The sequence below is a fragment of the Lepidothrix coronata genome, unplaced genomic scaffold, assembly GCF_001604755.1.
Source record: "Lepidothrix coronata isolate B3197 unplaced genomic scaffold, Lepidothrix_coronata-1.0 Scaffold76, whole genome shotgun sequence".
Taxonomy (NCBI): domain Eukaryota; kingdom Metazoa; phylum Chordata; class Aves; order Passeriformes; family Pipridae; genus Lepidothrix; species Lepidothrix coronata.
In genome coordinates this window covers 2,636,193-2,662,581 of record NW_016690256.1, presented here as the reverse complement: position 1 = coordinate 2,662,581, position 26,389 = coordinate 2,636,193, and the positions used below count along the sequence as shown (strand labels likewise).

Below are 26,389 nucleotides of genomic sequence, written 5' to 3'. Positions count from 1 at the left end.
AATTTCCTTAATGTTTTCATCATACATTTTAGGCAGGAAACCCAAAATTCAATGTGGAATCCAGAAGATGCAGGCTTCAAGGTACAATAATGAAAGATACATTATCCAGACAAACCCCACAAACCAACACAGGGAAATATCCACAATTCCAAGGGATGGCAAGCTGCTAAGCTGTAGGAAACTGCCAAAGAACAGGGAGATTTGAATGAGCACATACAAGCAATTGCACCCAAACGCAGAGAGCAGTGCACACAGGCTTCAGTGCAAGCTGTAGTCCTCCTCGTGCTTTGGTATAGTCCAACCCCTGCCACAGTAGATCAGAGCCTAAAACAAAGCTTTTGGATCTATCTCCTCATTTACCAGGTACTAATTTTAGTAGTTTTTTTTTTTTTTTTGCCAGGAAAAGGGCGATTATAACAATAACACTTTGTCCTCTCTCTCCTGCAGGCTCATTTCAACAAATTTATCAGAAAGGCAAAGGTCTCAAAGATGTTTGTTCTTACACCCTTTTATGAAAATTACTGTTGAGATAAAAAGATAAATCTGTTCATGTCCCCACCACTCCGTGGAGGGGAACATAGACCTTCCTCTGATAATTATTCTGACAGTTGGCCAAAACGACAGCTTGTAGCACACCCAACATGTGCTGCTTCCCACCCAGTACCTACTAAGACCTAGCTCAGCCCTAGCAAAGCATCAGAGCTTTCCTGGGCTGCAGGACTAAGCAGAAGACAGAGAAAAGGAGGAAAAAAGTGACTGTAGAGGGAACCAAATGAAAAAAAGGAATGGTTATGGTGCAGGATCAAAAAGGTACAGACAGGAAATCAGAGGGGACAGCAAGCAGAGCACTGAAAGCTGTGCTTGCTGTTCCCTAAGGAATAGGTGAGGGAAGGGGAGAAGCACAAGCTGGTATGGGTGGCTATGATGCAGCACATGTGGATATGCAAAAGGGATGAAGGAGATGTAGAAGGGAACAGAAGCTGTCATAAATATGAAGTGCTAGGGGACAGTGGACAGAAACCAGGAGGAATCCTGGATTTATTGGTTTTGCTAGTCAGGAAACAGCCTAAAGAATAAATAGTCCTTTCTTCCTCTCCAGGGCAGAGTTGATACAGAAAAAACAGCTCAGTAAGCACTGTTATTGGTCATTATGCAGCAATCTCAAAATACAGAGGGTTGTAATCAGGTCCCCAATGGATCTCTGCTATCCACATTCTAGCATTAAGGAAGGAGGTAAACAGACCCATGTTGCTCTTGGCTTGTCATGAGCTGCTTGTCCCTACTGTATTCTCAGGACTGCATTCTCTGGTTGAACCAGAGAACTGTCACGTCATAGCATAATTTAGGTGTTAAATTCTCCCTGTATTTTAAAACTTAAACTGAATTTTTCCAGTGTCCTTCTCAGCAGTGGTGTTTTGATACTCATGTTTAGGAGGGCCTCTGAGAAGGTCTATTTATGTAAGTACTGAGCTGCTGGAGCCAAGGGCTGGGTAAGAGTCCAAGCAGGTTTGCAGCATGGAGTCTGACTCTGGCTTACCCTCAGCACCCAGGGCTCCCTTCTAGCTGATGTGCAGGAGGGAGAGGGAGAAACCAGACTGTCTTCTGTTCCCCACACATAAATTTACAGATGCAGATGGGTAAAGATCAGGCTTCGAGGTGAGACATAAGTTCCCACCATCCAGGGATTCCACCAATGAGCAAGTGTGGGCATTTCCCAAATTCAGTATCCTTTGCTGCATTTAAGCTCATTATGCTCAAGGGGCTTGAAGCCCTTTGTTCAAAAACACTTTGTTAAGCGTAGGAAAATCTGACTGAGCCTTGATTTTCCTCTGCCTTTTTCGAGGTTCAGCCCTAAACCTGTCTGTGTGTTAAATCCTGGCAGTATCTCAGTAATCAAGAGTTACAAAGAGAAACAAGCTGAGATGGGCAATTAGTGCTGTTGCTCAATTGATATTGAACAAGGAGCCCTTATCTGTTTTCACTGCGAAGCACATAATGTATTGTGTTTGACTTGATAGTACAGAGGTTAAGGTTGGATCAAAAATCCCCGCAAAATTAAATCTGATTATATTTCCTTCCTGCACTGTGTAAATTCTTCCAAGATCCACACCTTCACTTTTAAAAAGCGCACTGCAGGGATCCCCAAGAATGAACACACAAGTAGGACAAAGTTTGACAAAGAAAAGAAAGATTATTTTGACAATACCAGAGCAATCAGCTTTCAGATAAATTAAATATAACTTGGTACACTCTTAGCAAACTTACCTAATAAAAAAAATATAACTTTTGCCATAAATTGCAGCAAATACAGAAAATATCATCAGCTTTTAAAGGAAGTCTTCTACAATCATGTTATAGAATCATAGGATCACAGAACAGTTTGGGCTGGAAGGACCTTAAACATCATCTAGACCAAACCCCCTTGTTGTGGGAAAGGACACCTTCCACTATACCAGGCTTCTCAAAAGTCCCATCCAACTTGGTCTTGAACATTCACAGGGATGGGGCATCCACAACTTCTCAAGGTAACTGTACCAGTGGCTCACCATTCTCACAGTCAGAAGCTTCTTATATCTAATCTAAACCTACCCTCTTTCATTTCAAAAGCATCGTTCCTTATACTATCACTCCGTGACGCTGTAGAAAGTTCCTCTCCTGCTCTCTTGTAGACCCCTTTAGGTTACTGGAAGATGCTCTAAGGTCTCCCTGGATCCTCCACTTCTCCAGGCTGAACAACTCTCAGCCTGTCTTCATAGGAGAGGTGCTCCATCCATCTGAGCATCTTCATGGCCTCCTCCGGACTCTATCCAACATCTTTATGATGGGGCGCTCAGAGCTGGGTGCAGCACTCTAGGTGAGGTCTCACCAGATCAGAGGGCAGAAACACCTCCCTCAACCTGCTGGCCATGCTGCTTTTGACGCAGCCCAGGATATGGCTGACTTTCTGGGCTGCGAGTGCACATGTAATGGTTCTACCAACCCCCTCAAGTCCTTTTTGCCAGGGCTGCTCTCAATCCACCCTTTGCCCAGCCTGTTTTGGTGCTTGGGATTGCCCTGTCCCAGTGCAGGACTTTGCACTTGACCTTGTTGAACTTCCCAAGGCTCATGTGGGCCCACCTCTGTAATGACGTGTGTGGCTTGACTTGTCAAAATGTTCGAACAATGTGCTTGAACACAGAGTTCTCCAGAAACAACACCCAAACACAGCAAAACCTAAGGAATATAAGAATTACAGTGCTAAAGCACAGAAGCCCTCACTTGATGCAGACCTGCTGGGGAAGAATTTGGAAAATGCAAAGCAGCTCTTAAAGCAGCCCGTATCCTCTCTTTCAGAAACAGATGCCCTGAGCACAAGGGTGCAAGCTTGCTAGCTCTGACACAACCATTACACAGCAACATGAGCTGCATCTCAGTCACTTTGCAGTGGCATATAAAAGTCAATATAAATTATATAATAAAAATGTATAATTTATTAATATAAATGATACATGAACTAAACTGTTAAAAAGAGGATTACTCCTCATAAAAAATGTCTCTAAGTCACGAAGCACAGTCCACAGATATTCCACAGCCCAATGGATACTGCTGTTCAAGGTTTTCATGATAGTCAGAATCATTTCCCCTCCAATTTACATCCTGGTATTCATTATTCTAAATAATTCTCTTCCCTCCTCCCTGTCTTTGGCATTTTTTGTTTGAGGTGGGGTTGTTTCTTGTGGCAGCAGCATAGATTTATGCCAGATCAACGGAAAACACATCCTCTTGTATTTCCTTCACCAGGTCAATCTCTTTCGTTTGGCCACTCCACCTTTTCCTTTGAGCTTCTCCTGGTAAATCAAAGAACTTCAACAGACTTAAATCTAAATAACCTCTGACAGCAGCAGAAAGCCTGACCTTCATAAATTAACATGAGATTTGCTGTTAACTTCTGAAATTTTACCTCATGCCCATGGAAGTTTCTTGTGGTTGTTAGAGCTCCTGCACACATATTTTTCTTAGTACAAGAAGGAAGAGAGAGAGAGAAGACTGGAGATACAGAATAAGAAGCAATAACTGTTTTTCTAACTAAAAAAATGGATCAGAGTCCTTTTTCACTCCCATTGTGATGTAATAACTGTGGTAGGGCCTCCCAACATCAACAGTGTCCATCCCATTCCCCAGCCTCCATGAAACCTCAGACCAGGACTGATACACCAGCTGTTCTCTCTGTATGCCCAGAAGCCAATCTGTCCTCCTCTCCTCATTTTGAGAAACACTTCACCAAAGAGGAAACAGAGATAGAACAAGGATGGGGGTACAGCATGCTGAAAAGACATGCCTGGAAAAAGTGGGGTGAGCACAGGGGGAACCTCTGAACTCTCAGCTCTCAGAAGAAGTTCCACACAAGCTGAGCCATTTTCAGCAGCCCTGGTCTCCCTCTGCACTAAATGCTTTCTCTTCACCTACTTGAACCATGGTCTTCCCCTCCTCTTTCAATAATCTTGTCTCATACTAAGGACTGTCTCGCACCTATACCTTCTGCCAACCTCTTCAGGGCTTCTTGACTACACATGGCCTCCATGAGACTTTCCACAGACATCCCCTCCCCTTCAGTCTGCTACAAGACCAGTCTGTTTGTGGCAGTTACCTAAACACACTGCTAAACACATTCATCTTCTCATACACTGATTTCAGCTGCCTCTGGAAGAAGGTTGAACCAGGCTGGTGGCAAGAAGAGAAGTTGTGACAACCAGTGTTTTTATAAGAAGTAGAGATTGCCTAAGGGGATTTCAAAAGAACTTTTCAGGACAATAATCCAAACCCTAGTCTTCTCACTCACTTCTGGTCTCCATTGTTTTATAGAAGAGGGAGTGCAGATAATTCTGTGGTTAGGGACAATTCTGTGGGATTTACATCTTTGTTCTAGTTTCATTTTGTTTGGGCTTAAAGTGTCTAGAAATGTCAGGAACTTTTCCTCCTGCTGCTCCGACTGCACAACACCATTAAAAAATGCCACTCAGAAGAGCCAGACCTGCTGACAAGACAATTCTGTAGATTGACTGATGTTTCATTTGCTCATTTTTCATCAGAGACACAGATCATTATTCTGTCAGACTTAATTTTCACACCATCTGCATCCTGTTAACTTTCATTCTCCAGGTTCAGCTTAATCCCAACATGTTTGGCATTGTTCTGCAAGCAGTCCTCAAGGATATTTATGTTTCTAGAAAAAAAGAGTGAACTTAGGCAAGTTTCTTCTGTCCTCATAACTTCCCTCCAATGGTGATACACCAACCTCTTCCACTCCTGCTATCAAGGGATGCCAAAAGCTTTTGAGGAGCAGCTGACAACTTTATACTTTCAAATACCAGTATGTTCATGAATTAACCAGTGTCTCGAGAGACTATGGTCTTATGCCACTGTAATAAACTATCCCTCCCTATCACAGAAGAAATAAAACCCTGATTCTACGCCCTCAGATAAGTTTCCACTCTGCTTTCTCTTTGTGAAAAAGTATAGTCTCTTTCAAAGACACTCACAATTAAAAGAGATCCTCAGGCTTAAAACATACCTTTTAAATAGCACTGCACATGTTCAGTCCTGTGCTGCATAAGGGCCCCTATGATATTAACTACATACATTTACATTGAAAAAAAGAAGCAAAAAAAAGGAAAAAAAATCAAAATATTACCATGAACTTTTCTTTGTAGAGGCCTTTATATTCTTACTCTAAAGCAAAAAGGACTCTCAACCACGGTCTGAAAGCTTGGGTGGCAGAAGTATTTCCTAAGGAAAGAGTGACTCTATCTGTTAACGGGATTGAAGAACAAAGACTTCTCCTTCCTTCCCTCATTAAGTCTCAGAATGTTGCAAGCCCAGCTCTGTTATATTTCATTCTTCCCTTCTACCAAATTTCTGATGGGGCCTGGGCTTTGAAAAGCAAAAAAACACTTCCCAGGCCTGTGTTCCTTAGTACCTAGGTAGTACTTAGTTCTTTAGTACCTGTCCTTTGCTTGAAGCTAGTTGTGTTATCACTGCTGCTGCACATAAGCAAACCTGCCATCCATGGGCCTTGAGCAGCTTGCTCCTGCTTTAGCACATCTCTTTCATCATGTCAGCACAACTCCTGTTGCAGATGGCAGTGAACTGGCTACTTGGATTACTGCTAGTCTGGCCCAAAAAGGGCTTGGATCTACCCAGATTTATCCTTGAACCAGATCACTGCATGGACATCTCTGGAGATGGTGGGAGGGGTGGTGGGAGGGAAGAGTGAAGGGATGCCAGGGATGGATTGCAGGAGACAGACTGAAAAGTTGCTCATGTGCAGCCATAGGACCTGAAGCTGTAAAACTCTGCAAGAAATCTCCCTTAAGTCTGGATCACCCTTGATCATCATATCTTGTAAAAGACATATTGTTCAATACGTGAAACAAGTCTTGTCACCTTGGAACACTATTCCCAGTCATATCATTTGGCCTTGACAATGTGCATACATCTGAGTCCCCTCACAATCATTCCAGAACTTGTGATGCCAAACAGAGCAACTGATTTTTGTAACAAAACTGCAACCACAAGGGCCTGAAAGACAAATTGAGGAGGAGCATAACCTGACAAGCCCTTAAGAAGTGAGCATATCTGCTTACCCTAGACCTATACTCCTCCTGCTGCTGGCCACTGCTGCAGAAAGGATTCGTGCCTAGGAAGACTTCTCTTTAGACATGGTTACTCTGCTCTTGTGCGTACTTAATGTGTTTTGATCACAGGAGACAGATTTTGACAAGGTCCTTAATCGTAACTGTGACAGAGGTGCTATTGCTTGGTACTTCAACCTGTACTTACAAATTACACAATAATTTATACTTTTTATTTCAAAAATTCAAAATACAAAATGAAACTGTACTTTAGCCTGAAGGTTGTAATGCTTATTGCATGGCTTTGAATAAACACATACTGTTAACTCATTATAGAACTGCCTGGAAAACAAGATAGGAAAAATGTATTCAACATAGACACCTTCCAGCAAAAATCAGAGCTCTTAGACAACAGTGTCTTAATGTAATTTTTATTAATTTTATGGTTCCACCTCTATTTCAGTCATTCTAAATCCTTGAGGCTTCATCACATAGGAAAAAGTCTGAGGCCAAAGGAAAAACAATCTTGCCTGAAGAATTTAAAGCAACTAGCGAAGAGAAAAGCAATAGGAGTTTGGGAAAGGCAGAGGCAGGAACCAGGGGCATCAGGAGCTCTGCCTGGCCCACCAGAAGTGGAGACACTGTGGGCATCACAGATAAACATGAGAAGTGCTGGATATTTGTGGTTTTTTCCTAGTAGCTCTTTTCTACTGGTAAATAGAGAAAGACTGCTGGCTTTTAGACTGCTGGCTGAATAGCTTTTTGAAAGCAAAGAACATCAGGTGTCTGATTCCATTTGGAGCAGAAAAATCTGCTGGCAGGAAGGATGCTGGAGTCCTGACCTGGAAGTAGAACTCTGGAGACCAGCCCCATAAAAGTGCAGGTAACAGATCTACCCTTAAGGGTTTGTAAGTAAAGACTAAGAAAAGAAAAAGAGGCATCGACTCCTGCAATTACAACAGCAGTATCTGGCAAAAAAAATCCGCAGCCATGGAAACACTGATAAATGTATTCTGATAAGAGAAGCCCTGCTGGACATCATCAGACTGGTTATGGATGCTGTTATACAAGAGCTGCTTTGTAAGCAAGTTACTTGCACTTTAATCTCTCCAGGCTCAACCTTTAAATATAAAGCCAAGCGGTAATGGGGCTGAGAAAGATCTCAACATGGGGAAGAAGCTAATTGTGTCCACAGGTCACTAATTACTGCTGCTGTGGCTGCAGACAGGCTGCATCATATTCTGAAGATTTCCCTCTGCACCATAAGCTGGTGCAGATGGGCACATCCATCCATGTTGGAGTATATGCAGGCTTTTAAAACTGAGATATATCATCTCTCCTCCCTGATTAACAGCATTAATTGTGACAGTTTGGATGAAAAGGTAATTGCTACAGCAAACATTCAAATCAGCTCTCTGCTGCCCAAAGAGTTGGACTGGGAGTTGCAGCACTCCAGAGGACAAAGGACATTGATTCCATGGAGAGAATGACCCTAACACAACAGGACAGAGTTCACAGCAGGACATGTAGTGAGGAGAAATGCTAAGCACAATTCTAGAGTGGCACATATCTGGTGGGGTAATTGTCTCAAAGAACAGATTTGCAGGGAGATGACAAAATGAATTACTGTGACCAGACCACTGATAATGCCAAAAAAGGCAAGGGCATGCTGGGACGTGTTAGCAGAACTAAACTCACTGCTCTGACCTCTTCAACACTGCCAGTCCTCTGTGGCAAAGTGGTGCTCACTCTTCTGCAGTGTATTTCAGAAGAAATGTAGCCAAACAGGACACTCCAGAGTGGGAACACCAGGACAGTGCAGCACAAACTACAGGCAAGAAAACCACCAGGCTCAACATGATCCCATTCTTCTATTGTGAAAATGCTACTGTCAAGAGGGTGATGTTGGCAAAGAACATTTAGGTTATATACAAGGGGAAAAACACTTTCGATTTATATGAGAGCTAAGTACTGGAATGGGCTGCATAGGGCAGCTTTATTGCAGATTTAAAATAAAACATAATCAGTTAACGAACAGGATTAAATGATAAGGCTTCCTGTGATGGCTGAGCAAAACTGAATAGCTTGGACATTCTCTCCAGTTCCAGGTGCTATGTTCTTCCTAAAACACCAGTGAAACATATTGACACGAGTGTCATTTTGTTTTAAAAACCTTCCAATACAAATAAAATTAGGTTAGAAGAATCAGCTTTTCAGACTGCCAGTGCACCTTAGGATAGCATGGGAAGATCTAAAACTTCAGACTTAGATCTTAACTCCTGAGCTCCCCAAATCTGGAGGTCCCAGTCATTCTAGCAGAAAGTGTTGGCATCCTATCTTGAACTATGTATCTTGCAGGTAAACTCACAATGTATGGAATATGCTTCAGGAGAGGAAAATATATAATCCATGACAGTAAGAGTCAGATTAGGAAAAAAAAGCACATACTAATGTTTCCCATTTTAATCTCATCACTTTACATGATATAACAGCTCTTTTTGCAATAAAAACATTCTTCTGCTAAAACAATCTTGGTGAAAACCAAATCTGAAGCTAGGCTGAAATTCACTCTACATCTTCAGGGAAACAAACTCCCCACCACAGGAAATCCAGTGTACTAAGGGCATGGTCGTTTGCCCTTTCCTGCAGAAGCCATGGGCTGGAAACAGCCCCAGCTCAAATTCAGCAGAAAAACTGTCAGACTAAGAGAAGAGATGTTCTCACCATACTGGTAAAATACTGTGGATTTAAAACATGAGGAAGATGTGAGTTACAGGAAGGGAAATTCTCCAACAGCAACAGCTGCAGAAAGAGTTCAGTATATGGGAAGACATCCCTGCTTTCCTGAAGATAACAATTAATGGAAAATAAAAGAAGCAAAGCTCCCAAATATTGTTTCAACCTTTTGCAAGGCAAAGGCAGCCTGGAGACAAAGACACGGGGGCTGTACAGCAGCAATTGCTGCATGAATATTGATTAGCTGAGAACCAGCAGTGTGCTCTTCCCTGCCTGACAGTGCGTACAGCTCAACACCTGGAGACACAGTCTGGGCTCTCTTATCTCTGCTACCTTTCACTCACGCCCAGAAGTAGTAAGCGTCCCTCCCTACAAAGAATAATTCCTTCTCTGGTTTCCTTATATCCACTGAGGAGGAAAAGGAGATATGGTCAAGGCTTGACTAGATAAACTACACCACAGCCCAGCAGATCCAGAAACTGCATATGAGGGCACAGAATGCAATTACCTGGGATAGACACAAGCCAAAAAGCAATCCTGAGGAGCAGCTCATGTGAAGGAATACAGTGGCTTTACTAGAAATTTTGATGACAAGCAGGAAGCAAGCATGTTTGCCAAGAACTATCCATAATACGTTACTCATTATCTGTCTGCAGAGTCCTTACACCTTCGAGGTCTGCCTCATGGTCCCCTGGCGATGTTGAGGCAGTTAGTAGAACTTGCCTACCTACATCACTGTTCTCACCAACAACACTATTCTCAGCTGACACTGCAGTCAAACCTCATGCTTGTAAAGTGCTTTGAAAATGGTATGCCAATTGGTACATTTCGAGGACAAAAAAATAAAAAGTAGCAAAGAAAACTGAACCTTAGCATTGAATTTCCAGGCTAGGACTAAAATGTATTTCAGAATGCTAACGAGGGCTTTATCTGAGCATTAATCACTAAAAAGAATTAAGCAGAATAGGGTCTTCCAATGTGGTATAGAGTGTTTAATGTTGCATGAATTTACACAGTAAGTGTTCTGAGCAGAGAGGAAGGCACTGATGCAGAGCATCATCTCCTATAAAAATGATTCTTGCGAGGTGGTTTGTGGAAGTGCATACAAAAGTTCAAAATCAGCACAATGTATCCAAACCCCACCAATTACTCAAACGGCAGCAGTGCAGAAGGCACTCAGTGCTCCTGAGACAGCAGATGGAAATGGGTGCAGCCCCAAGTTCAGCGACCTGTTTGGAGCTAAAGCTGCACAGACTGTACAGCACTGTTTGAGAACAAAACCACTCTGTTTATAGGAAGAAGGCAGAGCTATTCTCTACTCCCCAGCTCATCATCAAATGTACACACACAATGTTGCTTGCTGGTTGATCTTTTGATGAGAGATTGAGTTTTAGATGTTTTGAGCCACCCACGTAAAGAAATACTCACATAAAATTAAAAAAAGGGGCAAGCATAGTCTCTTCACTCACCGAGGTCTCCTGAAAGCCAAACCATACTGCTGACATGCCAGCCCAACCGTTGGGGTGTAAACAATGGGCATGAATCTCTCGATATCAGAGGTCAGCACTCGGTAAAAAAGCTTCTCATTCCTGTCTTGCAAGGCCATAAGAACAATATACCTTAAAAGTAAAATAAAATAGTTATATATCAGTATTTATGGTTTTTAACAGTTTCACAAAAAGCAGTTGTTGGCTCACTCAGTATATACTCAGTTCTTCCAAGTCATGACACTCCTTGGTGCTAGATCATGAGCAGATACCTGGAGAAAAATGTCCCAGATGGCCTGGTCAGCTCCAACCATCCTCACTGACAGCTCACAAAGACTCAGTAGGGCTGGAAGTCAGACCTATGCATAACCTCAGAATTTTGGAATTTCCATCAAAAGGTCAACAATATATAACTTGCAAGATCAACACAGGTATTTGTGATGCAGAAAAGCCAATGCAATTGCTCTACAGGCTAAGAGTCCTGTTGCCTCAGTCCCCAGATCAATGACAGCTGAGGGAGTTGGAGATGCAAACCCTACTGTCCATCACAGCAGGAATCAAAGAGCATCTTCTATTGATAACCTGGATGAACAATACTGGATGCAATGGAAACTCAGGAACAGAAAGATTAGTCAATATATATCATTGTTTCCATTTTTTTTATTTTTTTCCTACCCATTGACAGGTTTTTTCTGTTCTTCCACCCAGTATTTTAGTTGAGTGTATTGATGAGTGTACAGAAAGGTAAATGCAGCACATATGTTCACTCTGCCTCCAGTGATCTGGAACAGGAACTGCTTTTTTGTTGTGTACTTGTGCCCAAAGTATACCAGAGCTCTCCAGTAATTTAGTGGTAGAAAAAAGTAGTATCAGTGGACCTGCTGGAGCAGGTCCAGAGGAGGGTCATGAAGATGACCAAAGGGCTGGAGACCACCTCTCCTATGAAAACAGGCTGAGAGAGCTGGGAGTTTTTCAGCCTGGAAAGGAAAGGCTCTGGGGAGACCGTTTAGCAGCCTTCCAGTACTTAAAGAGGGCCTAAAGAAAAGGTGTAGAGGGACTTTCTTATCAGGGCCTGTAGTGATAGGACAAGGGGTAACGGCTTCAAACAGAAAAAGGGTAGGTTTAGATTAGATATTAGGAAGAAATTCTTGATTGTGAGTGTGGTAAGGCACTTGCACAGGCTGCCCAGAGAAGCTGTGGATTCCCTGTCTCTGGAAATGTTCAAGGCCAGGTTGGATGGGGCTTTGAACAACCTTGTCTAGTGGAAGATGTCCTTGCCCATGGCAGGGGGGTTGGAACGAGATGATCTTTAAGGTCCCTTCAGACTCAAACCATTCTGTGATTCTGCTTTGGGACTGGGATGGCATGTAACTGAGATGAAGGTGGACTAGACAGAATAAACATTCCTGCTGCTGGAGAGTATGGACAGTTGGAAAAAAGTGACTCTGAAGGAAACATGTGCCTTGAAGCAGGATCCTCAAGTCTTCCTTTATGCTTTAAGGAATTGAAAAGTAAAGGTGGAGGGAGGAGGAAATAAGACGTTTTTGACATACTTGTCTAGATCATTTGATTTATTTTCAAAGTTTTTCATCACACGGAGGACTTGGACATCTTGGCTCAGGAAACAAGGAGGAATGAGGCCATGAATTCCCAGCTGCAGCCTTTCTTCAAGTGTAAAAGCCATTCCCTGAGAAGAAAAAAGAAAGGCACATTCAAATGGCATGATATGCACTATCAGATAGGATATCCAAGAAGAAAGCAAGCAACAGCATGCAGTCCCTGAGGGTCTGGAGGCAGTCCTGTCTTGCAGGGACTGTGGGGCTCAGACTATCCAGACCCTATAGATTCTGGATTAGCAGTCCCAACACCAGTAGAGCTTTGATGACACATTCTTTTGCCATTTGAATTTGGTTTGTCTCTATAGTGTATACAACTTAACAGTATTTATATTCTTATGGTTTCTTTTGTTTTACGCTCTTCTTATATTACTTCAGTAGGTCACACCTACTAGTTTCCATGGTCTCCCTGGAAATCCAGCAATCATACTTCTTCACAAATCACATAATATTTTTAGAATCATAGAATTATTTAGGTTGGAAAAGACCTTTAAGATCATCAAGTCCAACTGTTAACCCAGAACTGCCAATTCCATCACTAAACTATGTCCATAAGCACCACATCTACACATCTTTTAAACACCTCCAGGTATGGTGACTCTACCACTTTCCTGAGCAGCCTGTTCCAATGCTTGACAACACTTTCCATGAAGAAATTTACCTAATATCCAATATACACCTCTCGATGCAACTTGAGGCCATTTCCTCTCATCCCGTCTATCTATCACTTGTCAACTTAGAGACTGACTCTCACCTTGCTGCAACCTCCTTTCAGGTAGTTGTTGAGAGTGAGAAAGTCCTCCCTGAGTCTCTTTTTCTCCAGGTTAAACAACCCCAGCTCCCTCAGCCACTCCTCATCAGACTTGTGTTCCAGACCCTTCACCAGTTCCATTGCCCTTCTCCAGACACACTCCAGCACCTCAATGTCTTTCTTGGAGTGTAGGGGCCCAGAACTGAACACAGGATTTGAGGTGCGGCCTCACCAGTGGCGAGTACAGGGGGACAATAACTGCCCTGGTCCTGCTGGTCACACTAATTCTGATACAGGCCAGGATGCCATTGGCCTTGCAGGACCCAGCACTTTGCTTTGTTGAACCTCAAACAATTTGCCTTGGTCCATCAATCCAGCCAGTGCAGATCCCTCTGCAGAGCTTTACTACTCTCCAGAACATCAATGCTCCTACCCAACTTGGTGTTGTCTGCAAACTTAATGAAGGTGTCCTTGACTCCCTTGTCTAGATCACTGATAAAGATGTTAAACAGGACTGTCCCCAATCCTGAGCTCTGGGGAACACCACTTGTAACCAGCCATCAGCTGGATGTAACTCCATTCACCATCACTCTCTGGGCCCAGCCATCCAGCCAGTTTTTTACCCAGCAAACAGAGCACCTGTCCAGGCCAGGGGCAGCCAGTTTCTCCAGGAGAATGCTGCGGGAGACAGCGTCAAAGGCTTTACTAAAGGAGCTTTTCCCTCATGCACTAAGCAGGTCAGTCTGCCATAGAAGGAGATCAGGTTGGTCAAGCAGGACCTGCCTTTCATAAACACTTGCTGGTTGGACCTGATCCCCTGATTGTCCTGCATATGTCACATGATGACTCTCAAGATGATCTAGTCAGGCTGACAGGTCTGTAGTTCTCTGGATCCTCCTTATGGCCCTTCTTGTAGATGGGTGTCACATTTGCTAATCTCCAGATAGCAAACATTTAGATTTGGATACTGAATAGTACACCCAATTCATCATCTTCTAGTTTGCCACCAGACACAGTATGTATTAATGGCAAATTACCAGTGCAGAAGACAGATATGACATGTAGGATGTTTTCTCAGTGCTCTTTTATTTTTGAATGAAAGTAGCACATAAAGTGCCACATGTCTTACTAAGTCACTGACACTGGTCCACAGCTGGAGCCAAATGCTAGATTTTGTAGGATAACCCTGCTCTTACAGGACAATTTCTTCCTTCCTAGGCAGAAGCCTGAGCATGTCCTGCTCCTGTGCATGCAAGGCCTGATGCTCCAGATGACTAGTGCTGGATGCAGCCCAACGAACAGCAATGGTAAATGCATTCTGCAGTCTGTGAAGAAGATTATAAAGTTCTTAATTAATGGTATTTCTGCTATGCTGATAGCAGATTAGACAGCAGGATAGAAGAAAACATTTTCAGGAGTGTCTAAGGAGCTTAAATCCTAATGAAAACTTCACCCATAACTAACCAACTGATTCATATCTGAACAAACAGCTGGCAGTAAAATATTCAAAATCTGTAATTATTGAACTACATCTACTCAAGCACACAGTCACATGCTTGACAAGATATAAATGAGCAGATTTATAGGTGCATAGTTGTTAAACTGCTATTTTCTACCATGGATTTAACACTTCTCTATGGCGAATAACTGTTATTATCATTGCACAAGAAAAAAACAAGGACATATCTCAATGAACTTGGTTCACCCTCCCCTCCTGTTGCTTGTTCCTGTCCCTGTGCCATTCCAGTGGTTGTGCCAGCATGAGCATGTGTGCAGTCACATGGTTAATCAGCAAGAGGAAGTACCTAGCTTAGAAAGAACCATGTCACTTGATCTCAGAGCAGCTTCCCTGGCTGATGATACATCATAGATGGCTCTACAGACATTGGCAAACCTCAACACAGTCACTGGGGACATACAGCCCTGGGAATGAACCACTGGAAGAGATGTTAACCTGTAAGTGGTGCAGATCCTGGTGAAAATGTTTGTCAAACCATCAGTGATGCCAAGGAATCTGCGCCAGGACAAAGGAAAGAACTGAAACTGATTCTCCTGTTTGCCAGTTCCATGTTTTGTACATAGTGTGACACTCCCTTCATTAGTAAAATGTGCAGTAGTGCAAATTAAAAGAAAAAGCAAGTCTTCATGTATTTCAGAAAAGTTATTCAGCCTCCAGGATATCTGAGAAGAAAACACCCTTATTTCACAAGCATTTTCATGGGATTTTTTTCTGCTCTGTATCTGGATGGAAGCAAGTATTTTCAAAAATCTTTGCTCTAAGAATATGGCAGAGAGAAACTGTTCCCCTTCCAGTCAGCAGATGAGGAGTCATCTGGGAGGCAGGAGGTCAGGATTTTGTTGTCAAACCCAGAAAGAGCACTGAGGTCTCCATGGCTGTTGTTGAATGTTGTACCCAGGACATGGTTGGTTCTACTGAAGTGCTTGACATTTCTGACCCAAATTTCCTTCCTGGACACAAGAAACCTTCCCCCAAATGAATTTCATAGCAGAACTGGTACGTTCCCACAAGAGAAAGTTCGAATTTTTGTGAATCACCATATCTGAATTAAAAATAAAAGGCAACACATTCTCATCAAAAAACTTCTAATCATTTGCATTCTCCAGGCTGGAGACTTCTGATACCAGACTAAGATCAACATTGGACATCAGCTCTGCATCGCTATTTGGCTTTACATTGCCAATATTGTATCACGTCAGGGAAAATACAGCTACTGTGAATGTCAAATTTTATCTGTAATGAATGGGGTGAAAAAAGGATATAATTTCAAGCCATTTATTTCCTGTGACCTTTGAATATGGAGGACAGATAAAGGGAGACAGAAATATTTGGCATAAATACTCCACTTGCTTGTCTAGAGAGAGTCACATCACAGGCTGGCTGACCAGGGTCTCAGACCTGACTCCTGTTCATCCCCTAAAACAGAAATGAAGCTCAGCAAACACAGTAAACCAGTGGTGGTTACTCTTCTGAAAGAGGTAGAAAAGGCAGAAACACTGTCTCCTAGTCACTGCTGCATCCAACCACTGAAAATCTTCTTGTGGTACTTTTTCAATAGGAAAAAAAAGCCTTTCAGTGATTTTCCACTCACTAAAACAGTGAAAAGTTTCAATATTTTGTCAGATGATCACACAACCAATATGAGAAAAACTTTCTGCATTTCAGCTCATTTTTATTAAAAGTAATACCATGATGCCTTACAGAAACAGCAGTCTGCATGGCCACTATAGTAATCCACTCATTGGTTTTCTGGTGGGTTTGGCTCTGCCTGAATGACATTTCCAATCACCCCACAAGATCAGGAGCATCCATCTTCCCTTTACCAAGGGACAGTGAGAAAGGTAATGGAATTTCCTGGAAGACCTTACAGCAGCCTTCCAGCACCTAAAGGGGCTACAAGAAAGCTGGAGAGGGACTTTTGACAAGGGCATGTCAAATAGACAGGACAAAGGGTGATGGCTTCAAACTGAAAGAGGGTAGGTTTAGATTAGATATTAGGAAGAAATTCTTTACTCAGAGGGTGGTGAGACACTGGCACAGGTTGCCTGCAGAAGTGGTGGCTGCCCTATCCCTGGAAGTGTTTAAGGCCAGATCCTGGTTGGATGGGGCTCTAAGCCACTTGTTCTAGTGGAAGATGTCCCTGCTCATGGCAGGGGTGTTGGAACACAATGATCTTTAAGGTCCCCTTTCCAACACAAACCATTCTATGATTCTATGAATTACAGCTTCCATGAAGGTTAAGCACTTGTAGTCGGGCACTTGCCCTTCAGTTCCCCTGGGGATTTACCCATTCAGCCTCTTTTTGGAGGGGAGATCACCAGTCTGGAAAGTGTTCAGCCTATTCCCAGTGTGCTGGGAAACCTCTTGATGTTGTATTGGCAATTAATGTAACAATGTGTAAGACTGAAGAGGATCAAAATGGAATATTTTGTGCACACCTTGGGCACAACTCTGCTCAGTGCTTAATTTCTAGTTTTTAGATCTGCATAGTGCCAGGACTACAATCTCCAGTGCCAACTCACTGTTTCAAGACACAGCAAATGCAAGTCCCTGAACTTGAGTTTTAAGCAGTTTGGAGATCTATGTGCATGAATACATGTTTTTGGTTTGTGATAGCATCTTAAACTGCTTAAACACAACCACAGTTGTTTTGTTAACAAGGGTAAGCACAGCAATAGTAACACATAACATCTTTAACTCACAGCAGTTCTGCAGTTATTGCATCTGAATGAGCTATGCCACCATCTTCATACTGGAACAATTGCAAACATGTTATGAGGAAGTTGCTGCCTTCACAACCAGTTAAATCTTCAAAGCACTTTTCAGAGCTGGTGCATTATACAGTGGCTCTGTGGCAGGGTTAGGAGCAGAACAGAAATTGCCAGCTCTAATATTAAGGCTGATTTCTGAAGTTTCTGTGAAGGCCTAGGAGTAGGACCCCTGGGTGAAGTGGTTATATCCTGTGAAACAGCACAGCATGAAATGAATTTGGAAACACATTCTGCTCCAGATCAAAAGCTGGAATTCATTGAGGTATTGCTATGTTTAAGATTAAAGCTTTTAGGTTTGGAATTTTTTTCTTAAGACTGCCTGAAAGCCATATTGTACCACTCTTTTTCTGGTCTTGAAAGGTTTAATGACTAGATGATGAGCCACAGTCCTGCAGAGCTAAAGCCAGATGCTCCAATTCAATTTTAAATGTGTCTGAAATGAGTTGGCATGGAGAGGGCAGATGCTATGTCACTACCCAAAAACAAAGGCACAAATATCAGCTGCCCACAAGGCTTCACGCTACGTAGGGGCCACTGCCCTCTCTGATGCCGGGACTCCAGCTGCAGTTCTTAGCCAACTTCTGGGACCACATTCCTTGTCCACTGAAAGCTGGTCTGGCAATCTCTGAGCTGAGTAAACAAGCAAATATTTCCAACCCTTTGGAAACAGTCCCTGGAACTGGGAACTTCCTAGTTTGGTAACAGCAGAGTACTGGAAGGGCATGCAGGGGAAATACAGACACACAGGGATCACCACTGCAGGCTGCAAGTTAATCCACTTCTCCTTTATCACTAATATGTTAACAGCCTGTCTAGGAAGACCTAATAGTCGGGGAACTTAATAACCTTATTCCATAAAGGTTTTTCCTTTAATGTGTTTTCCATAGATATTTTTGTCTGTCCAATTTTATGGTTGGGATGTACTTTGGCTATCTGCAAGCATAAGGGGTCAGCAGCAGAAGCTAAAGTAATCCCCACTGAGACTGCTGGCAGGAACTGGGGAGCAGAGAACAACGGCAGAAAACATTCATTTTCTACATTGAGAAAAATTTTTCTACAAAGATCAGATCCTACTGTGGCCTCCTTGGCCCCAGCTGACTCGATAACCATCTTCACAGTGCTCCTTCTCAGCTACTCAAGCTTCTCTTGCTAGTGTGGATGGACTGACACAGGCCCTGTCCTGCACTTCATCCTGCCCTGGAAAAGCTGTATTGAAAATATTATTTGAATCAAAAGAGGGAAGGAGGGACATCAGAGAGGCAATCCTTTATTTTCTCATTGTAAATGTCTTGTAGCTTTATATTAACTTTAATTCATACGTGTTTGTGCTCCTAAGCTTGGAAGAAACACAAACCCATGATGCTTTGGGGCATGGGGAAGACATCTCTGAAACCTGGAAAGAAGAATCCCCACTGCACCTTCTCAGCAGTTATTGCTGGGCAAACCTTTTGTTGACTGTGATTTACAATCTCTTCTCACAGTGTCTATTCCTCTTTCTGAGTTCACAGGCACTAGTTGAAAAATCCCACACTCTTGGCCATCCCCTTTTTTACAAAATGATATAATAGTAGATTTGTAATTCATATCATTCTTCCTTCCTCTCCTACAGAGCATGGGAACAGTATGAAAACCTCCAAGACAAAGATAATTAAGCAACTCAACTTCATGTTTGTTTTAGTTCCTGGGGAACCATCTTTAGTGAGGTCCACTAGTTCAATTACAACATAAGTTGTCCCTACTATTAATGAGGTTTTACCAGTAACTCTTTTGTTTTGTGCAAATAACTTCGTTTCACTGGATTACAGGGACATATTTCCATTATTCTTCTTAGTGACTTTTGACTTACACCAACATCAGACTGAGTAGAACTGGAATATGACAAAGCTCCTGTGCCAGAGGGACCTGATCCTGCACAGTTTACTTCACAGGAGTAAATGTTTTCGTGATGAGGACATTCCTGATGGGCCTGTGACAGGCAAGATATGACAGGGTCCCAGGCAAGAAGCAGCAAAGCCACACTGTTCCCACATGCTACAGGAGGTTTACGTCAATAAACAAAACTCATAAGACAAATGTTCCCAGGGAGTTATTCATTAATCCATAGGAAGAACTGCAGTGCTGAACTCCTCAAGCCCTGCACTGTGATTTCAGACTGCAGGAGTACAGCTCTATACCAAATTTACTAGAGAACTCATTACGATTTCCCACAGTTTGTCAGCCTCCAGGGCAGCATTCTGTCCTCCATATGAAAAAATAAATCTATAAGCTCAAGACTCTATGTGTTTTGTTTGCAAACAAGATCCTGTTGCATTGAGAAAAACAGATTTTTAAAGATAAACTGAGACAAACTTCCCCAAAGAACAGCTGTTTTGGCAGACTGGCTTTGTGAAGGATCTGTGAACTTTGCAGAGGGTTAAAAATAGCATCACTGCTCTATTGACAGGAAAGGTGAAAACAGACAGTTAATGCCAAGCTAGAGGTGAAAAGGTACAGCTGTGTATTTTTAAAGAAACTTGTATTTTGGACAAAATTCAACACCTTGCTTCTTCCCACAAAAGCAATATTAATATTCTCATAGAGTTCTAGCCAAGAAAACGGGAATATTTCTTTGGCTCTACGGAGAAATTGGTGAGCCTTACATTTCTTTTGATTTTGACTAGATTCACAAATGTCTTTACATGCATGAAGTGTCTAAATACAAGCTTCATGTCTTTTGGTAAAGAAGAGTAAAATCAGTGCATAGAGAACAGGACTGCCATACTACAGGAAAATTAGGTGTCATGGAAGTAAACCCAGAGAAATCCTGAGAAATTATTAGGAGCAATAGAGCAGCACAGAATCCCAAATGGGGTGGGACATACAGCACATGTGTACATGCAAACAACAGAGCAAAAGACTATTCCTGCCTGGATGAACCTAAATCATGAAGCAATTGCTGGTTTCCTCCTCACATACAGCAAAATATCTGGTGGAGAAGGGAGGCCTGATGGAGCACACAGTAATGAGGACATATGTTTTGGGCTACAGCCAAGTGCATGGGCAGAATCCTGAGACAACCCCTAAATTCTCAGCCCCCTATCAAAAATACCCCATGTGAATCTGGCACACAGATTCTGGTGGACTGGCTTTCCTGAATCCAAAGAAAATGAAGACTCCCTGCTGTCTCCTCTACATTATTCCCAGTCTCCATAAGTAATTCCACATCAGTTTTACAGCTACGACTGTCACACCTTTTCATGCCAATTAGTGAGTGAAATGAGCTAGTCCAGGATAGACATGAGAAGCACAGTCCACATGGCTACATCTCGGTTGTGGGGGATGCTATTCTTTCACCTTGTGAGGAAAGGGGGCAGGGCAAAATCAGTTTCTGCAGGAGGTTTGCCAAGCACAAACCCCAGTACTTCTGCCAGAGTATGGCAATTTCTGTGGTGTTGCAGACACACATTTCTCCCCAGTATGATGTTGCCACTAGACAGGAAGAATTCAGCATAAATTACAATGCTTGCATTCCTAAGCCTACGAAAACCAGCCTCCATCATCAATTTGAACAAGAAAGTATGTCTGAGAAGAAAGATCAAGGCAATTTTAAGGTTTAAATGTGATCCAAAACATTAAGAGAATACAGTTTTAAAAGCCAGTTTTACAATGTCTGGAAACGTCTCCCATTGTACATGCAGCTGATCATGTGAATTGTGGTTGCATATAATTTGGGTTTGGTGCTATAGAGAGCACTAATTTCCTTTTGAGGTTCCAGCAAATTACATAAAATGAGGCTTGTGCACTTACTGTTTGCACGCAAACTGCACCATGCTGTGGGTTTGGAGGATGGGAGCCTCTCTGAAATTTGTATCTCATTTGCTATTGCCACCCCAGAAAATGAGGTTGCTCCAAATGTAGGCCGGAGCTGGATTACAGTTCATGGGTTATTGTTGATGGCTGTATTTGGTTAAAAGTGACTGAAAAGTACCAGCTCAATCACAGAACTAGCTGTTTCACAAGAAAATTGCTTGGATGGAAGCTTAATCTGAATGAAATCAAGAATAGTTTTGCTACTGACTTTACCAGAGATGTTTTCTCCAGTACCATTCATATGTCCTTGTATGCTGCCTCTACCAAAGCTCTGTAGAAAGGAATCATCATCAGCAGCTTCTTGAGCAGTACCAGATGTTCTTTGCACATCCTCATCAAATCCAGGACAAGCAGGCTTGGCTCCTGAACCACAATTTTGATCTAACATATGCCTACTTTAGAGCATTTGAGATGTTTACAAAATATTCAGATACTCTCTCATATAAAGGATTCTAGAGAAAGGTAATGTTTTCTTTAAAAAATTAGGAACACGAGAAATAAACAAGGTTCTAAATAAGAAATCTGTCATCTTAGTAAAACAAATCTGCTAGAAAAAGCCCCACTAAACTCTCCTCCAATGATACAACCATCATTGGAAGGCAATTAAACATGCAGGTAAACACAGAGCATCTCGCAGGAAATCTGTGTGAGCTTCCATTTCCCTTTTGAGTAATTTGCACAACTTTTGTTTTTCCCTTGCTGCTTCTGCAGTTCATCTGCACAGTGAGGTCTTTGATGAACTTCAATCTAAACAGTTTATGCTGGGGCTCAACAGAGAAACTGCACTGCAGTGCCCATTGGCACTGTAGCACACCAGCTGAGAAGCATACAGCACTCTTAAGTGTCCAGTTTCTCTTTGGAAGGCAACGGGAGATCTTTGTGCTGTCCTCATTTGGCAGCTCACCTTAGAGTTTAGCTGTGCTTTGCACCATGATGAAGTTTTTCTTCCCAATTCTCAGCATTCCACAGGTTTTGTCACACAAAGCATTAAGCAACTTGCTTCCCCCTCTTTACTCCAGCATTTCTACAGCTGCATTTCACAAAACCCCTTTTTAACACTGACAGGTAGCTAAGGCTGTATACACACACACACACAGACACACACACAGACGCTTATCTCCGCGTGTACACACACACACACACACACACACACACATATATATATACACACTTAGCATCAACACATGTCCTTTTCCAATCCAGCCTCCAGCCAGCCCTAAGATGATCTCCACGCTGACCTTAGGGATGTCGTTTTGCCAAGCACATGTTTTTCCTAAGCACATGTGGATCGGTCATCTAACTGTCCAAACTACTTTTGGCACCACTGGGAGAGTAGCTAGCCTACGATGACTACCCTCTGACCCGTCCCATTGTCTGAATACCTTACTTCAAACTTTTTCTTCCTTTTTAATGCAGAGAGGATAAAAAGAAGATGTATGAAGTGCTCCCATACATGCAGTCTGACCTTTCGTGTCTCCAGCTCTCATCACCTTTGTGTGCACTCACCCTGCTATCTTTGACTGCTGTCAACTTGATTTGAGCTGTTGCTGAATTCTACGCAGTCGAATGCACAGCACTCGGCACGCTTGGCCCCAATACCGGAGCATCTGGACTGCAATTTGTACAACAACACAAATACAAAATGATACATCCTTTCTATCAAACCTCCCCTCCAGGACCTCTAAATACTCTTCCAATTATATAGTCCTTTTATTTTCCACTTTCTTTGCTCCTCAAAATTTCAGTTCTATCGTTTCCATACGGTGTGAGTAGACTATGTCCAAATATTTCAGGCGACCAAATACCACTAGTTTCATACAAGTGCTTTAATTTTTATCACTTTCTTGAGATTGAGCTTAACTGCTTCGAGTTTCAAAAGCACATGCTGTACTAGAAAGATATTTACACTAGACTATAAATCAAATAACTAATAAAGCTCCTGAGATTTTTCCACAAAAAAGTTCAGAAATGAAACTCCCATCCTCCTCTTCCAACTGTTTTAAATCAAGGACAGTATGAAAAAGTTATCCAAGTTCAGAATGAAAAAAAGTACAATTACTCTGAGATGAAATTTAAATATTAAAACCCTTTTGATTTCTTGAGCTGTTTGACAAACATTTCTGTGAAACAGCAATTGCAGCAAGATGTTATGAAATATTTATGTCAGTTTGTAACATGCGTGACCACATTAGTCAAGACAGCTGAACTGTTCATTACTGCTAGGAAGCTCTAAATCACCCCTTTGGCAAACTTTCACATGAGTTTCGAAATAAACCGGTTCAGTTCTTGATTCCATTAGATGCTATAGCTTAAAATGCAAATAATATTATTCTTGGCATGCCTGCTGCCTGTTCACCTTGGCACAATTACTTCAGCCTCTCCTAGCTTGGACGAGTATTGTCTGAGGTCAATGCAGCAGCTTCCTTCCTCCAGCAGAACGTCTGTTCTGTAACTGAAACAATTTGGCTAAATGACACAAAGATGAAGTGTGACTGCAGTAAGGGTAACAAACAGAGCCCAGGCTCTTTGAATACACAAGTGTTATCCCAAAATAATTTGATATATGGATGATGAAGCAAAGGCAATGGCTAAAGCATTGATTTCACTCGTGCATCTCTGTTTTTCAGGAGACACCAACTGATGTACCAAACCTTGAAACCTGCTGTTCAAAGTTGGGTTTCAACTTAATAATACCTGCCTTGCTAAAAAGGGATGTCACAGTGTGGGGAGCATTGGAGGCAGAGCCAGAGTCTGCAAATACTGGGAAGGCTGATGTGATTTTCACTTATGACCTGCTGTGAAAGACCTGTATGCAGGGCATATATTTGGGAATAGACCCCTCAAACTCAGGTTTGAGTCCAAGGTTTTGATTCTCCTCTGCCTGGCACCACGGTCATGAAGCAACATGAGAGCAAGGCAAATGTAAAATGATTTTTAACTTCTCAGTGTTTGAAATAAATGAAGGTCTGGATATTTAGAGCTGGAAACTCAGATGGATGCCTTCTACTGACATTTAAAAATAGAAAGGGCACTTATAGGAAAGATGAGGACAGACTTTTTAGTAGGGCCTGTTGTGATAGGACTAGGAGTAATGGTTTTACACGGAAAGAGCATAGGTTTAGATTGGACAAAAAGAAAACTTTTTAAAAAAATAATATTCATATTTTTTACAAGGGCGCATAGTGATACGGCAAGGGGGAATGGCTTCAAACTGAAAGAGGGCAGGGTTAGATTAGATACTAGGATGAAATTCTTTACTGTGAGGGTGGTGAAACACTGTAAGAAGTTGCCCAGAGAAGCTGTGGATGCCCCCACCTTGGAAATATGCAAGGGTTGAAAAGGGATGTCAGTGTGGGGAGCATTGGAGGCATGTTGGATGAGGCTTTGAGCAACATCATCTAATGAGTGTCATCCTAGCCCATGGCAGGGCGTTTGAATTAGATGATCTTTAAGGTCCCTTCCAATACAATCCATGAGTCTCTATTCTGGGGAAAACAAGGCTATAATTTAACATCAGTATGATTTTTTCAGTTGTCAATGGCTATATGGAGTTCTGTCACATACAGCACCTTCCTCCCAGGGCTTAAACTCAGAAAAAAGAAGTTATCCCACTATCTATAAAATCCTGAAGTTGTAGGTTACCATTATGTTTAGTATTGAACAAAACCTAAAAAGTCACATTCTGCTTTATTATCCCTCACAGTACAAGCATATTTTTCAGAGTATGTGTCCAAAAGGCATGTCTTGTGTGTGTTCAAAAAACCTTTGTCTTCTGTCCCATCAGTACACAGAAGTGCTGACTTTACTAGGTCTGTCATTAACAAACATCACATACTTTCTGGCAGTGTCTCTGCCTTGCTGCAACATGGCAGTATCCCTTCCAAACCCAGGAGAAGAGGTCGGCAGTTTTGACTGACTGAACCTGTACTGATGATGATGAACTAAAGGATGCTCTCAGAGGGAAGTCAACCCTGAAGCTGAAGGCACCCTAGGGAGTTACTGAGCAGTTATTTAAGAATGTGCATACAACTGCATCAGCAGCCTCTTCAATAAACGAAAGTCCATGAGCACTAAAGATGGAATCCCAGTCCTGATACCTGTGTGGGCAAACAGAGAGGGATTTTTTGGTGCAGCTCTCTAATACTATGCAATGATCAGGAGGAAGCCAATGGGATACTTCAGCCACCACAGCAGGGTCATGCACTGCCCCAGGAGCTGACTCGGCTCCTCCAGGGCCCAAAGGGAGCTCCTAGAGAGTCACTTGGGCAATGGCATTTCCAAGCCAATTGCATATCCATTCCTAAAGCAGTTTCTACTGCATTATCACAGCACAGATGCAGCTTGCTCATTCTGTCCTATCTCTCTCTCTTCTGATTTTGTTTAACAGAAAACACAAAGCAGTTACATTATCACAGAGGTGATAACAAATGGCAGATTATCTCATGGCAGTTGCTATTTCCAGGATGTATCACCCAGAGCTTTTCAAGAACGTCAGTGATCATTGTGTTTGGGCTGCAGCAGTGACACATTGTCATCGTATTTCCTCTGATGACTTCCTGAAGCAGGGTTTTTGTTTTTTCTAGCTGATATTAGATGTGTGCGTGAGAGAAGCTAAGGAAATGAATCCCATTAGTGCCAAACCTGCAGGATGAACCGTACAGCTACTTCAGCACACAGTAAAGAAAACCTGCGCTAAAAGTTGGTAATTTTCACAGTTTTTAGTAACTTGTTATTAATACTTTTATGAAAGCGTTCTGTGCACAAATTATGTCAGTGATAAATATAGAGGATCCTTCAGTCAGTTCCTACACATTTGTTGTCCTAGGCTGTGTTAGGCAACTTGGTGCACACTGATTTGAAGATCACAAAAAAACTCCAGCTTGCACAGAGTGGCTACCTGCTCCCTCTGGGACAATGGCTGTTGTGAGTCCACCGGCCTTCTCTTCAAGTGTATACACCGTTTTCCACCTTGGGTCTTGCTTTTTAAAGAAATCAATCTTTAAAGTCCCTTCCAACCCAATCCATACTATGATTCAATGGACTGATCCC

The 26,389-nt window shown here is 42.3% G+C and overlaps 1 protein-coding gene across 3 annotated transcripts in view; it reads right to left on the bottom strand.

Moving 5' to 3' along the window:
* ME3 (malic enzyme 3) overlaps window positions 1–26,389 on the bottom strand; it is a 119,237-nt gene that overhangs the window by 42,348 nt on the left and 50,500 nt on the right. For all 3 annotated transcript variants that reach the window (XM_017819721.1, XM_017819722.1, XM_017819723.1), the window contains exons 2-3: window positions 12,388–12,521; window positions 10,817–10,966 (exon numbers count right to left, since the gene is read on the bottom strand). In XM_017819721.1, coding sequence (XP_017675210.1) covers window positions 10,817–10,966; window positions 12,388–12,521 — 284 coding nt within the window. The remainder of the gene's footprint in view (window positions 1–10,816; window positions 10,967–12,387; window positions 12,522–26,389) is intronic.